Source organism: Mus caroli, chromosome 4, assembly GCF_900094665.2.
Source record: "Mus caroli chromosome 4, CAROLI_EIJ_v1.1, whole genome shotgun sequence".
Taxonomy (NCBI): Eukaryota; Metazoa; Chordata; class Mammalia; order Rodentia; family Muridae; genus Mus; species Mus caroli.
Window position 1 is genome coordinate 86835065 of NC_034573.1, and position 16332 is coordinate 86851396.

Sequence of the window (16332 nt, forward strand, 5' to 3'; positions counted from 1 at the left end):
GTTTAGGTCTCACCAGCAGTGGAAACTATCTCCTTGGAGGAGAGTTAGCTCATGTGCTCCCTTCTCCTAGGCAGATGGGCCTTCCTGTTATTATTTCAAAGGGGAAAAAATCTTGATTTTTTTCCAAATGAGATTGGAACAAAGTTTAATTAAGCAAAATCAACAAAGTAGCTTTTGCCCAGTCAAAGTTGAAAACCACTGTTAACAACTGGGATTTATTGTTACATTGTGTCTTCCATCGTCCTTAAAACTATGGAGAGTAAGTATAACTGCAGTCTAAGAGAATTCACCATGTTACAAATTAACTAAATCATGTGGCCCAGGAAACTAAAATTCAGAAGGACCTCTTCAGAAGAGAACAGAGTTTCTGGAAAGATTTCCACTACCTTTTGAGCCATGGCTTTGCAACAAAGAAATATTCCAGCCTAGTCGGGTGGTGGTAACATGCGCCTTTAATCCCAGCGCTTGGGAGGCAGAGGTAGGCAGATCTCTCTCTGAGTTTGAAGTCATCCTGGTCTACAAAGTGAGTTCCAGGACAGCCAAAGCTACGCAAAGAAACCCTGCCTCAAAAACAAAGAAAGAAACAAACAAAAAACAAAACAAAACAAAAAAAGAAGTATCCCAGCCTAATAAGGAAGCAGTTTATGTGGTTCCTAAGAATAAACACATGAACATGTTGTAAGAAGGTAGGCTGAAGGACTATGGAGAAGTGGTCTGTTCTTTGTGCCACACCGTAAGTTAGTTTCTGGTAAAGGTCTGAGTACCCTGGCATGTACCTGCAATAGAAGCACTGTTTGTGTGTGTGTGTATAGTGTATATATAATGTGTAATATATATGTATGCGTGTAGTATGTGTGTGGTGTGTGTAATGTATGTGTATATGTGTGTAGTGTGCAGTATGTGTAGTGTGTATGTAGTGTGTATGCATATGTATATTGTGTGTAATGTGTATGTGTGGAGGGAGGGAAAGGTGGAGAGAGAGAGGGGGAGGTGAACAGTCAGGGAAATATATCAAGTTTGAAGTTTGAGGCTAGCTTGGGCTACATAGTGACCTAAAGCCAAGCAAACAAAAAGATTGTTTCTCCATGGTTCATTCATCATTCATTCTCAGCAGCTCTCTCTTAACAATTTGCACTGGGCCTGATTATGCAAGGGCAAGTCAACAAGTTTGTTGTTCCACCCAGTGTCATGATACACAGTAATCCTGGCCCTTGGGAGACAGTCAGGTGACTGAGTTCAAGTTAAACCTGGAATACATGGTAACTCTTGAACAACAATCAAACTTAAACGATGGCTTTAGCTAGGTTTTAAAATTGCTTTTATGTCTAAATGTGGGCGACTATTTTTTAATGGGTTGTTCTGAAGAGGGAAGGAAACCATTCCCTCCCCACCCCCGCACAACATGCTCAGAGCTTGTGCCATTTCAAATATTTGATGACTGTCTGTATAACGACTAGTCACATTACTTTCTGCCACGTGGTAGGACCTAGTTTAGGTAATCAGTTTACTTTGCTGAGTTGGTGATAGTTTGGGAGAGGGCTTTGGGTTCTTTGTTTGTTTTTTGATTTCCATTAAAGAGACAAAGGACCGCCCTGTGGTGTTTTTATTAGAATTTGTATTTTGTTTTTTGTTTTTTGAGACAGGGTTTCTCTGTGCAGTCCTGGATGTCCTGTAACTCACTCTGTAGACCAGGCTGGCCTCAAACTCAGAAATCCACCTGCCTCTGCCTCCGAAGTGCTGGGATTAAAGGCCTGCACCACCACTGCCCGGCCTTTTATTAGAATTTTTAAAAACACATTTGCTCTATAAAGCAAATAACATCAGCAATATGTGTTAGTTTTTCTCAGAGTTCTCTCCAGCATGAAGAGCAAACAGTCAGGCAACATAAGCATAGAGAAGAAGCTCTGCAGAACGCAATGGCAGGAGTAGTAGAGAGACAAGCAGAGAGACTTAAGGAAAGAGAAAGGAAGCTCTGTTTCTGAGGCAGGCCTACTGACAGTATTGGTAGTCAGTTACAGGATGAGCTATACAAATAGAACAGCCACTGTCCTTCAACTTATGAGACGTCACTGTATGGCTGCTGGCTCTCTGAAACAAGGAAGCAACCTTTGACTACTGGACTAATTGTTGGCAGTAATATCCTGGAAGTCTCTTCTGTCTGCTATTTTCTTTTCTTTTCTTTTTCCTTAGTAAGACCCTCTAAAGTGTTTTCTTTATTTTCATGTAAAACAGGAAATCCTGTTCCTCTTCTAATTTCCTCCTGTTAATATCTGGATTTTCTACAGTTCCTTTTTAGGTACCCTGGCCTTTTACAGCAGCCACAGCAAACTCTTTTATTATGTTCAGGACATTTTTCTTGTCAAAGGATGTCTGGTCAGAAAGTTTGGTTTCACCAGTTGGTTCTTGTCTTTCTTAGGGTTTCTATTGCTGTGATAAAACACCACAACCAAAAGCAACTAGAGAAGGAAGCGGTTTATTTCAGCTTACACTTCCACATCACAGTCTTTCACTGAGAAAAGTCATAGTAGGAATTCAAATAGAGTAGAAACCTGGAGGTAGATGCTGATGCAGAAGCCATAGAGGAATGCTTACTGGCTTGCTCCTCCTGGGTTGCTCAACTGCTTTCTTATACATTGCAGGACCACGCACCCTAGCACTGCCCTCTGTGGGATGGAGTCACCCACTCAGTGATTAATCAAGAAAATGCCCACAGGCTGCCCACAAGCAACCTGGTGGGGACATTTCCTCAGTTGAGGGTCCCTCGTCCCTAATGACGCTAGTCTGTGTCAACTTGACATTCAAAACTAGCTAGCACAGCTGTTGAAGCTGAAGATTCATTTTTAAAAGGACTTGTCCGTTTTTTTCTCTTGAAAAGTCTTTGAGAGTTATTAGTTGGAAAGGAGTAGGGGTAGTCACCAAATTACATTGGCACTTTCCATCTTCTCTTCCCCACCGCTTTCCTTTTCTCTCTCTCTCTCCTCCCCCACCCCCTTCACACCTGTGTGTGCTGGTGCAGTTGCCCAGACATGCATGTGTGGAGGCCAGAGTTACATATTGGATGGCTTCCTGTATCATTCTCCACCTTATTGTCTTAAGAGTCTCTCACTGAACCAGAACCTCACTGTTTCTAGCTAGAGAGCTCTCAGGACCTGCCTGTCCCCAACCTCTGATACCTAGGAAGGGAAGGAAGCAAAATTACTGCCCAGGTTTTGATGAGTGATTTCCTGATTGTGACAAGAGAGGAATGTATGACAAGCTTGCTGCTTGTAACCATAACTCCCTCAAGGTGTCACCCTTGGGTTGACTTTCATGTTTCAGGACTCCAGTTACTTTGCAAATGGGTGTAACTAGCCTTTCTGCGTACCTTCGAGCTGAGTCAAGGTAAATATTCTTTTATGTAGGCCATTATTTCTTTTCTTTTCTTTTTTTCGGTTTTTCGAGACAGGGTTTCTCTGTATAGCCCTGGCTGTCCTGGAACTCACTCTGTAGACCAGGCTGGCCTTGAACTCAGAAATCCACCTGCCTCTGCCTCCCGAGTGCTGGGATTAAAGGTGTGCGCCACCATGCCCGACTTCCATCTGTCTTTTAAGTTTTTTTCAACTGTATTGACAATTTTATTTCTAAGCCTTGGAGAGAATAATATATAGTCTGTTTAGACCTGGATATACAATGGTGACTTAGCATACATATGTGGGTACACACACATATTCCAATTATATGCACTCCCCCATCCTTTCTTATCTTAGTCCCCAGTCCTCCCCTCCCTTCAAGTTCCTCCCACTGTATGCAATGACTTCCCCACTCCCACCCCATTACCTATCAATGAGGCCCTCTCCAAGTCATGACTGAATGCTGACAAGCTCAATCTTATGCAGGCCCACTGAAGGTAATCAATTACAGCAGCTGAGTTTGTGATTGCAATGACCTCGCATGCTCAAAGGTGGTCTTTCCTGGCTCTGCCCTCCATTATCCAGCTCTTAGATTCTTTCTGCTGTTTCTCCTACTATGTTCTAAGCCTTAGACAGGGTAAGATATCCTCTTTAGAGATGAGTATGCAATGGTCACCTGTGCTCAGCACCTCGAGCAGCCATTAGGCTCTGCATTTCACTAAGAAGCTTCTTAGATCAAGGTTGAGAACAGTACTTCTCTACATAGCCTGTTTGGCCTTATGTCCATTTAGCAACACAACAGTATTAGGTTCCCCACTGGGACCTATGACTGCTTCAGTTATAGGCTTTTGACCAGGTTTACAATACCAGGCATAAATTCCTTCCTGTGAGGTGGACTTGAGATACAATCAGAGTGGCAAGTTACCTCTGGAAGAGCCATACTGCCGTTGCCCCAATGGGCACATTTGCCTTGCAAGTCTGTATTGTAGCACACAAGGCACCATTGGGTAAGCTAGGTAATAATACATTATCTCAAACCTTTAAGTTGTAGGGTATTTTATTAAACAATATGTAATACAGAAGGGCTATAGGAAATGTTTTAGCATGTGAGCTACTTCAAATTCTATAGTAGTCAGAATTCTAAAGACAGTACCTTTAAAAGATGGACTATTCTAGAGTAAGAAATATTACATACATGCCTACAACTCATAAATCCTGATGATTTTTTTCTGAGTAGGTACTTTTAAAGCAAGAGTGATATTAGGGCAAATAAGTAATTTCAAAAATGTGTAAATATGCTTGTATTCAGGGATTTATATTGAAGTGTTTAATTGATGAGAAATCTGCAATTTATGCAGTCTTAAAGTATAGAGAAAGCAAACATGGTGAAAATGTAGGATCTAGTCTTGGACAGCAGTGGATAGACTTTATGATGGCACAAGAGTAATGCCACTCAGAAGAAAACTAGATTTTAAGCTTTTCTCAAATAGCAGTATCTAGTTAAAATACCCTTTTGTAGAAAGCAGAGGCAATGCAGGACAGCTAAATTAACCTGACAGGAATCAGTACTCCAGTGTCTCAAGCTGCTGTTTAACAGGTTCAGTATAATAACATGTGTTTTCAACTTGAGGTAGTGGTAGATTTGGGAAGAGATTTAACTCCATGTCAAGGAGTACTATATAGCTTTAAGTCCTTAGAGGTTCACTGAATTTTTTTGTAACTTTTATGAATATTAAAGGAAAACTCATGGGAAAATGTTAAAAAGGGTCTTCGGTATTGTATCTATAATCATACTTAAACTATTCAGTTTGTTACAGAAAATGCATTAGGAATTAAAATTAGAAAGTTTAAAGATTTATTACTTTTAAATTATGCGTAGATATGTGGGTCTACATAGGCACCTGAGTGCTGAGCCAACAGAGTCCAGAGGAATCCAGTCTTTCTGGATCTGGAGTTAGCAGGCAGTTGTGAGCCACCTGTGAACTGTGACTCAAACTCAAGTTGTAGAAAAGCAGAACACAAACTTAACCACTGAGCCATTTCTCCAGTCCCTAGAAAGTATATTTTAATACAACTAAGTAACACTTTAAAATTTACATATTTTTTGCAGATACAGGTTTTGCCTGTATATATCTATGAATGTATGAATGTATGATGTATGTCCAACATGCTTGTGCCTGGTGCACAAAGGTCAGAAGAGATCAGATCCTCTGGAACTGGAGTTATGGATGGTTGTGAACCACCATTAGGTATAGGAAACTGAACCCAGGTCCTCTGTAAATGCAACAAGTGTCCAAGCGTTGAGTCATCTCTCCAGCCCCTGGGTAAGTCTTAATCCTGAGTAGTTAAGTTCTCTCTTAAGACATGCAGGAGGAAACCCTTTAAAGACCTGAAGGAAAAATAACACATCAAACACTTGTCTATTCATTTTATCACTTCTTCATAAAATGCTGTGTACCAAGTAACCTACATTTAACTCCAAAATTATCTTTGTAAAAGATTTATCTTTAGCTATGTTTCTACCATCATTTGTCAAACTGCAGTGGATTAAAAAAAAATTAACTATAATGCTGTGTGGTGATATATTACCAGTAAAACAAACGCAGCTAGTCATAAGAAAACCACAGCAGTAGCATTTATAAGGAGATAAAAACAATAGTTATGAGAGGGACATCATGTATGTCTGTAGTTGAATGTATAATGTAGTTGAAAATACAGTAGGAAATTCACTAGCCTGTATTTGTCCCAGTGGAGTTGATTTAGACAGACATCAATCCAAAATTGCCTATTAACTTGGTCCATCAATTTCATGCATAAAATATATTCCTAAGGGAATGGTAAAGACTGTTGTGCAATCTTTAATAGCATCGCTTGATAATCAAAAGCAGGAAAGTCTCAGATAATAGAGAATGGGTATATTAAAGTTTCTGACCAATACCTCCCTTTTTGAAAAATTAAAATGCACATTTACAGACATGTCAATGTAGTATAAAACTAAGAATGGTTTTCTACTTAGTAGGATTACAGTCAATAAGATGTGTGTATGATTTACTAAATGTATGTTTATTTCTTTTATATTCAAGAAAACATTAAGAGGTCTATAAAAAAGTTTAAAGAAAAACAAAATATGTAAACCACCATTTGACAGGTTCAAGTGAGATTATGTTTTTGTTAGGCTGTACAAATAAAAGTTATAAAAAAGCCAGTGATTAGAAACAAAAGTATTTACAATTTGCCACCTCTTACATTCTGAAGAGTGAACTCATGTTTTAAGTAAGACCACATCCATCCTTTTTCCAAAGATACCCACCCTGCTTTTCAAAATATAACATAAATTGTACTTAAAATTGCATGCTAGAATGGATGTATTAACAAGCCAAGTATTATAATGGCACCAGGATGATTTTTTTACCATTTAATTCTGATATAAAAATTTAAATCTCAATTCAATACAGGTAAAGTATGAGTACATAAATGAACCAGCAACATAAAGTTTAAAGTTCAGGTACACACAAGGAACTTGGAATTTAATACTCAGTAAAGCACACATCCCCTATTTACATTTCCTCACTCCCTTTTGATATTCTACAAGTTCTTTCCTGTATTAATCTCAACACTCGGAATCTTCTTCCCCTTAGTGGAAAAAAAATGTGTTCTTCTTAGACTGTGATATGGCATTAAGTCAGGAAACCCATGGCTCTCCATAATGGCAATGTTGAGATCACTGCTCACCATTTTTAACAAAGTCCTTATAAAACCATTTCTTCCATAATCAAGACGAAAGCCTGGAACTGGGAATGTAATCCAGTGAGTAGACCTTCCCCAACATGCACCCAGGTGTGGTCCCTATTACCGAAAAACAAATAAAACCAAAAGGCACACACATACACATACCAATATAAGTACACTTCTTAAGAAAAGGGACTGAGCTGGGAGTGGTGGCTTTAATCCTAGTACTCAGGAGGCAGAGGCAGACAGGTTTCGGGGTTCAAGGCCAACCTGGTTTATAAAGTGAGTGCCAGAACAGCCAGGGCTGCTAATGAAACCTTGTCTTGAGAAACCAAAAAAGAAAGAAGAAACAGCACTGTCATAGACATAATGAATTGTTCAATTAAAGGATGTTTCCTCCTTTGTTTTTAGTTGCTGGGATATTTAGAAACAAATCTGTGGCTTTCTAGGAAGCTGCATCATGGCAAGTGCTCTGTGTAGACTAGACTACATGGAGTACTCGTGCCTTTATGTTCATGTTTAACCTTCCTATAATTTATTCTATTACCTTTCTTTTTGAAAACAGAAGCACAATAACCACTTTTCAAAGAAAGCTGATTTGAGAATTAGATAGCAATGTAATACCTGGACCATTCCAGGGACTAAAAATACTAATTTCACATGACAGGTTTTTTACTTTAAAGTCTGATAATTGTTGCTTACACAATTGTCTAGTAAAAGTAAAAAAAAAATCCAAATATTCTCTTTGAAATAATGAATATGATCAACATGTACATAATCATATCAAAACTGAAATGAAAGATGACACTACTACTTCAAATGGTGAAGGATAAAAGAAACGATTTAACTTGTAAGATATCAAAACAAGAAAAAATGAAGTTACCTCATATAGTGTAAGAAAGTCCTAAGCCATACTCATTTAAGGCCTCAGTTGTCTGAAATGATATGTAATGTAACAGCTTACCAATGTGCTTTCTTCATGTAAAATTGAACCATGAAAGATGACACTTTCTATTTACAAATGGCTCAAGAAATTATTATCTACCAATTTACAATTTATAACAAACTTAATTAAAATGATTTTTCAAGTAAATCCTAAAAGAAGACCTTGAAATGCATCAGTGCTATTGAAAGAATACAACAGTGAAAGTGGAGAAGCTAATGTACAAAAGAGAACAGTCAACTGAACAAGATGTCATAGATCAGAAACAGGTTATAGAACCTCTGTGTTCTCCTGAGTGGTGAAGGTAAGGAAGAAAATGCTGTTGTAATTGTGCTGTTATTATAGTTTTTAACATTTCTACACCCTTGAAAATCTACTCCATTACACAGGAAAACCTCACAACCATCAGTGCAAAAACTTTATTTATAATTTGTTTCTCCTCAACACAACTCTACAAGATCTGAACTTAATCCAATTTTCCTTTCTTTCTTCTTAAACATCTGCAATCAGTCATGTAAAATGTGGAAAAAAAAACCCCCAAAACAAAAAAGAAAACCCCTCAGCTTCCTTTCTCTACTGCTACAGCAAATTTAAGATAAGTCTACAGCATTCACTTACTTTAGCTGGCTCTGATACGGAGACATACTTTTTTATTTGAGAATCAACACCTAAAGATTTGGCTAATTGTATAGCATTTGAATCATCACTGATAAGTGTCCCAAGAGCCACAAGGAGTCTAAACGTGGCTTCTAGGTCTTGTACAACTTCCAAGATTGTGCTAATTACTGACAGGCATTGAGCTTTCCCTTCAATGTTATGGTCTTTATGGAAACAAACAGAATAGTTCAAGGTCAACGTAGCCAGAGCAATATGAATGTTCTTATTACTCCCGGATTTCAGTTCTATTGCATGTGACATCAGTGACTCCCTCTGGGACATCATGAGCTTTTGTCCTGCCTGACTAACAAAGCAATTGCAAAAAGTCCTAAGAGCAAGCAGCTGGTTTGCTGGCTTTCCTTTGGGGTTCAGAAGGTTGATAAGATGGCTGCTGAACTGGTCTCCTTTTTCATTGCAGAAATTCTCATTCACATTGGGATGCTTAATCGATAGCCGAAGAATGTCAAGTGAAGGAAAGACAATGTCTGTTAAAAAGAAATATTCATTAATGTGTATAAAAAAAAAATCTAGAAAATTCCTTATACCTATTATTCAAATGTACTTTATTTTCCCACTACAAAACAATCATTTTTAGAATACATAAAAAATGTTATTTTTATATTTGCACAGTGTTGAGATTTGGTCTGTTGCTATGTATTTTAATGCTAAATACTGGCCCTCAAGATGTGGTTGTCCCCAATGACAACCCCAATGAGATCCTCATGTATACCAAGTGATGCTTTGAATCTGGCTCCTTAATTTAAAACTATTTGTTGAATAAAGATGCTTGAGCCTGTAGCTGGGCAGAAGAGAGGTATGTGGGGCTTCTGATCCTGGGCTCGTAGTCTGAGGCAGACACCATGAGGAAGAAAGGTGAGAAGTCTAAAGATGCCATGGGGTAGGCAGATCATGAAGCACAGCCATGAGGGCTGGCCACTTGGAGTAGGAGAGACCCAGGAGGAACATGGCAGGGGTATCTATATCTCAGGGTTATTGACAGTAACAGGAAATAGACAAAATAGCATAAAGAGTTGATATCTGCCCAGCTCTAGAGCTTTAAGGCTTACTGTGAATATAAAGGGTTTGTGTCTTTTATTTGGGAATTAAATGATCTAAGGTGGGATAGAAACCCCCAAATAATATTTACCACAACACAGACTACATTGATTGCTATACATTTCAAAACTGAGGCAACTCTCTCCACTGTCAAATAGTCTGACACAGCTAAGCCATCAATGAGTTAAATGAATGCTACAAGGGCTTATTTTAAATATTTGATAACTAGGCTATAGAGTTAAAGGAAAAGTTAAAGAAGAATTTCAGTTAACAAATGCTGAAAGGATCCTCATAAGTTGGTAGAGCTTTGTAACTGAGGGCCACATAGATGTCATCTGAACATTTATTGAACAGTCCTTCTTTGAGTCTAAGAAAAATGGGACATTACATGCTTCATAATACAAAAACAAAAGGCACCATCATGTATAAAAGATCTTCACATGAACTAGAATAAAACAACCCTAGTAAGCTAGAGTCTAATTGCCACTCAAAGGAAATACAGAGATAGGGAAACACAATAAACAGCCAAAGCATCAGTTAAATCTTTAAAGTGGCTGTTTCGTAGGAAAGGAAAGCAGCCTTTTAACCCCCAATAAATTACTGTCATGAAAATAAACCACAGGCTTGAGAGATGGCTTAGTGATTTAGATCACTAACTACTCTTACAGGGATCCAGGTCCAAATTCCAAGACCCGCATGGTGGCTCACAACCATTCTAACTGGAGCACCTGGGGTTCTGTTGCCTTCTTCTGACTCCTACATTCATCAAGCACTCATGTGGTGCACATACATACTAGCAGGCAACACAGCTATACACACATAAAATAGGCCAAAGGGTCTGAAAGAGATCAGACAATATGACAGAGTTCACAAACTGCTGTGTGTACAGGGATCATTGTAGTATAGATTGAGAATCCTAAATCCTAAAATCTCAAATCTCAAATGTTTTAGCATTAGGTATCTAATTTGAAAACCCAAAAATCAATCAGTAAAGTCAATAAAAATATTTTAAACTTTGAGAATCTCCAAATTCTAAAACATTCCTGGTTCCTAACTTTCAGTTAAGGAATACCAAACATACACTATTAGATTCTCATAGGCTATAATTATGAACTCTAGTGATGTGGCAAAGCCTTTCTGTGCAACTGTCTATCATCTAAATGAGAAATACCCAGGTTAACTTCTATTTAATCTAGGAATATCAGTAATTTGTTAGAAATAAAAACTTCTTGGTTAAATTTTGAAGACTACTTATTTACCTTCAGGCCAGTTGATAGCCTTCCACAAAATCTGAAGTTGCTGGGCCGTTGGCTTTTCTGAGGAATTATTACAAATCAGGGACAGTATCTTTTCAAGAAGTACTAAGTCGTCTTCAGTTAGCTTCTTCTCTTCAGGTGCAGTTCCATTAAGTTCCTTCAGTTTTCCTAGAAACCAAAATCAATCTTTCAAAATTCCCTACTGAACTTAGACAACATTTTTCAGGAAAACTCTCTGTACAGCACCATTCTTCTTGGCAATTATCAAAGACCATAAACTGAGTCTATGAGCATAAGAACGGTGACCACATTGGTTTTGACTTGACCTGTTTTTCCAGACATTCAGGTACTGCTCTGGAGCCAATCTGTCTTCCAAAGCAATAGGAAGTTATGTATATTTAAGTTAAGTCACCTCCTATTTTCCCCAAATTCACAATGACTTAAAACATTTATCTATTATTTTTGTGTATGGTGTTTGTATGTATGTGCATGTGTGTGTGCGTGTGTGTGTGTGTGTACAGAAATAAATATTCTTTTTTTTTTTTTTTTTTTTTGGGGGGTTTTTTCGAGACCGGGTTTCTCTGTATAGNCCTGGCTGTCCTGGAACTCACTTTGTAGACNAGGCTGGCCTCGAACTCAGAAATCCGCCTGCCTCTGCCTCCCGAGTGCTGGGATTAAAGGCGTGCGCCACCACGCCCGGCTGAAATAAATATTCTTAAGGCATCAATTCTCTCCTTTCACCACACAGATTCCAGGGATCAAACTCTGGGCATCAAGCTTGTACTTTTAGTTGCTGAGCCATCTTGCCAGTCTCAGACTCACAAATCTTTTAACAATCACAAATGGACTTTGAACCTATCTCACTTGTATTTGGTACTACAGTTTTAAAAACTGGCAAATTATCTGAAACAACATTTAAGGAATGTAAAAATCTCTTAGATTTGTAGTAGAATTAACAAATGCCTAAGTGTGCATTAACTTTTTAGGTCAAAGTATTATGGCCTATCAATGCTCCTGGTACCAGTATAAATAATAATAATAATAATAATAATAATAATAATAATAATAAAATATTTGCTTTATATCTATGTCTAGGTACAGTCCTTTTTTCATTTGTCACCATCTGCTTTGTGACTGAGAGATAAAGTAATTTACAGTCACAGATTTTCTTTATTCACTTCAATTTGAGAAAAACTACAAGAAAAGCAATCAAAGCAAACAGCACAGTTTCTCTCACCATCGCTGCCCCCTTTCTCCAAGATAGTTTCATATACAACTCAAGCTACCCTTAAACTCTTCCTGCTTCATCATCCTAAATGCTAAGAACACCTACCCCTAGTACCTGTTTTTATTCATCATTTTAAAAGCTTTAGGATCTCCAGACACAAGGTGCAGGGTTCACAATAAACTGTTGACTCTGGACAGGTATGGAGGTCAGAGGACATGCAGTCCATTTTCTTTCCTCCATGTGGGTCCCAAGAACTGAACTCTGCTCAGGCATGGCAACAAGTACTTTACACTGCCTCTGTCTACAGGACACTCATTTTTTCTTTTAAATTGAAAACATTTTTTTTTTTTTTTTGATTTTACGAGACAGGGTTATTCTGTGTAGCCCTGGCTGTCCTGGAACTCACTCTGTAGACCAGGCTAGCCTCGAACTCAGAGATCCACCTGCTTCTGCCTCCCGAGTGCTGAGATTAAAGGCATGCGCCACCACGCCCAGCTGAAAACATATTTTTAAAATAATATATGGTTTCTCCTTCCCCAACTCCTCTCAGATCCTCCCTGCTTCTCCACCCACTCCAAACCATATAAATCAGTATCAATAATAAGAATAATTAGATAAAAGAAAAGCAACACAGTAAATGTCAAAAAAACAGAAGAGAAAAGAGGCTAAATAAAAAGGTCAAGAAACATTTAGAAACAAAGATGCACACATCTTTGAAGCTAAGGCAGAAAGATCAGGAGTCAGAGTGAGTCTGTGATACATAATAAAAACCTGCTTTAAAAAAAAAAACAAAAAAATGCAGTGGTGGCTCATTCCTTTAATCTCAGCACTTGGGAGGCAGAAGCAGGTGGATCTCTGAGTTCAAGGCCAGCCTGGTCTACAGAGTGAGTTCAAGAACAGCCAGGACTGCACAGAGAAATCCTGTCTCAAAAAACCAAAAAAAAAAAATTATGACCTTTATTTTTCAAAGATTTCTTTTTAAAGATTCATTCATTGTCACCCCCAAAACCTAAAAAATCCAATACAAACAAACAAACCCAAACAACAATAAGAGTTTGAGGGCAGGACTTTCATTTTTTTATTAAAGTCAGGATAAAACATTTATATTTGTACAAAGCTTCTTAGAATCCATTAAGGTGAAATTACTAGACTGCAGTCAACACAGCTGGAAAATAAATACCTCAAGGAGGCTAGAGATAAGGTGCAATAGGGAAGAGCACTGGCTGTTTTCCAGAGGTCCTAGTTTCAATTCCCAGCACCCACATGGCAGCTTAGAGCTCTCTGTAACCCCATTTCCAAGGGATCTAACACCCTCACATAGATATACACGGAGACAAAATACCAGTATACATAAAGTAAATTTAAAAATAAACATAAACAAACAAATGTCTCACTGTAAGTCTCTGTTTAGGTAGGCAAATCCTGGCATCTGGAAGATTAAGTTTTGAGAGCATCTCTAATGGTCATTGAATATGCAAGCAAAAAATATGAATATAGACTTACCTAATATTTGTGTAGGGTTTGCTTGGTCAAAGGTAAGAGCTTCTTTTTTGGGGAAATAAATATTCACTGTTTTAGATGCAGCTGATCGGTAGGCACTATTCCCTATTTACAGAGATCAGGAAAGTCATAAGGCATACTAAAAAGTAAGATTCTTCTAAATGCTTGACTATGTTCTCACAACTACTGAGACATGTGCACGCAATAACACGAGCCATCTTTAAGCCATTCACAAACTTCTATATAGTACTTGTGTTTATTAATGTAATCATTTCTGGTTCGGGAAATGGAAGAAGATTTAGGAAAGGGCCTTTTCATGTCATATTTCCTAATTTGGCTCTTCATATTCAACTGAAAATATTCTGGTTAAAGAACAAAAACGGGGCTGGAGATATGGCTCAGTGGTTGGTTAAGAGAACCAACTGCTCTTCCGAAGGTCCTGAAATCAATTTCCAGCAACCACATGGTGGCTCACAACCATCTGTAATGAGATCTGACGCTCTCTTCTGGTGCATCTGAAGACAGTGATATAATAATAAATCTTAAAAAACAAACAAACAAACAAAAAAACAATTTTGAACCTTCATTCTTCTCCTAATTGAATACTATGCTAACAACTCTTTTCTCATGTGGTTCATAGGTTATGCCAAATGACAGTGGCATAATTTTCTTCATAAATTATCCATGTTAACTTAAACTCAGTTACTTGATAACGGACAAAATGGTTCAAAATAGCTAAGTGTGATGGTGTACACCTTTGATCCCAACACTCAAGAGGCAGAGGCTGGCAGAGTTCTGTAAGTTCTAGATTTCTCTGGTCTACATAACAAGGTTGAGAACAGTCACACTCCAAAGAGAGATCCCAGGACTAACAAATGAGAACAAACTGAGATTTCAATAATATTTAGTGGAATAAAATGACTTCAAATTAAAATTGTCTTTTGTTGCTAAATGTGCTTGTGCACACCTTTAGTTCCAGCACTTGGAAGACACAGGGCTAAAATTAACAGAATCAAACCCAAAACTTTCTTCTGCAGCATCAGAGATCAAAGTCAAGGCAGTGTTCATGTTGAGTTCATGCAAGAACTCAACAACTGAGCTAAGGCCTGAAAAGTCTGAATGCAATTTAAAAAAAAAAATCTAAAAGAAAAAGAACTTTAAAGTAGCTACCTGTAAATGGATCAACTCCAGCCATGGTGGTGTCCATACCTGCAGAACCTGGCATGTAACGCCCAGCACCTACAGTGCAAAAAGAGTCCTATGAATGAAGGTAAGTACACATCATAAAGCCTAACCATTGCTTCCTTATCCTAGCGATGAAACCACTGGTCACACTTCAAAACAGCACCTAAGAAAATGCCTCCAGTGAGCTGCTTATCAGGAAGGTCATCACATGATCGATAAAAAGTAATTCCTGGGGCTGGAGAGGTGGCTCAATGGTTAAGATGACTGGATTTTCTTCCAGGGGACCTGGGCTTTCAATAAGATGGCTCATTAACAGCACCTACATGGTGGCTCACAGCCATCTCTAACTCCAGCCCCAAAAGATCTGCTGCTCTCTCTGGCTGGCTTCTCAGTGTACTGCATGCACACAGTGCACAGACATACATGCAAGCAAAACACCCATGGCAAATAAACAAAATAATTTAAAATTATTACACATAAAACTTTTCAAGTGACAAAATAAACTAGCTTTTTACATCATAATTATAGCAGTTTAGTGAATTGCAAAACATAAGTAGATTGAAGTGGGAAAATGGCCTTTTTCCTTCAATGATATATGAATAATGGATGATATATGAATCTCTTATTCTAAGGAAAAAGAACAGGACTAGCTGCTGGTGCATGAGTCAATCAGAAAGACTTAAACATGTGTCTGGGATGCTCTAACAACAGCCTAGCCACATCTCAGGTTGTACTTTTGGCAGTGTTACTTCAGACAGAAGCATGAATACTAGATGCAGAGCACCAACAGAATTTTGTGATGTTCAGAGCCCTCTGTCAGCCTGAGGGAAGGAAGACGAAAACTTCCTAAGTTTACATATAATCTAGATGGCACAAGCAAGGCATCACAGACAAAAAAGGCAAAGCAAAAACCAACAAAAAATGTACATAATAATAATGACAGAGGAAATGAATTTGTTGATTTTAAGTGTATGCCAACCAGAATACTAAAATAAGTAATTTAAACAAGCTCCCCAGATCATCCTAACAAACATTAAAAGTTCGACTGCTACATACATTAATAAGGAAAAGAATTAAGAACTTTAAATTGTGAGCCTCATGAGGGACTCTTTCATCTTTTAACTTCACATCGCTGGTAAAGTGGAAAAAGCAGCAGCAATACTAGTTATAAATGCTGATGACCTAAATGTCCTCCTGATATTTTGAAAAAAAAAAAAAAAAAAAAAAAAAAAAAAAATCCTTGTCTCTCATCAGTAAAGAGTGGGGTCCTGTTTAAAGCCGGTTTAGGATTACCATTTTGATGGTCTTGTTTCTTAAAACAGGCAGGGTTTGTCTCTTGTGAGACTATGCAGGGGCCTAGCAAACACAGGAGTGGATGCTCACAGTCAG

At 38.1% G+C, this 16332-nt stretch overlaps 1 protein-coding gene across 1 annotated transcript in view; it reads right to left on the bottom strand.

Moving 5' to 3' along the window:
- Positions 1 to 8464: 8464 nt before the first annotated feature.
- Positions 8465 to 16332, bottom strand: part of Plaa (phospholipase A2 activating protein) — a 32673-nt gene continuing 24805 nt past the window's right edge. Inside the window, exons 11-14 of the mRNA XM_021159280.2 lie at positions 14929 to 14997; positions 13762 to 13863; positions 11034 to 11198; positions 8465 to 9203 (exon numbers count right to left, since the gene is read on the bottom strand). Coding sequence (XP_021014939.1) covers positions 8641 to 9203; positions 11034 to 11198; positions 13762 to 13863; positions 14929 to 14997 — 899 coding nt within the window. The 3' untranslated portion in view covers positions 8465 to 8640. The remainder of the gene's footprint in view (positions 9204 to 11033; positions 11199 to 13761; positions 13864 to 14928; positions 14998 to 16332) is intronic.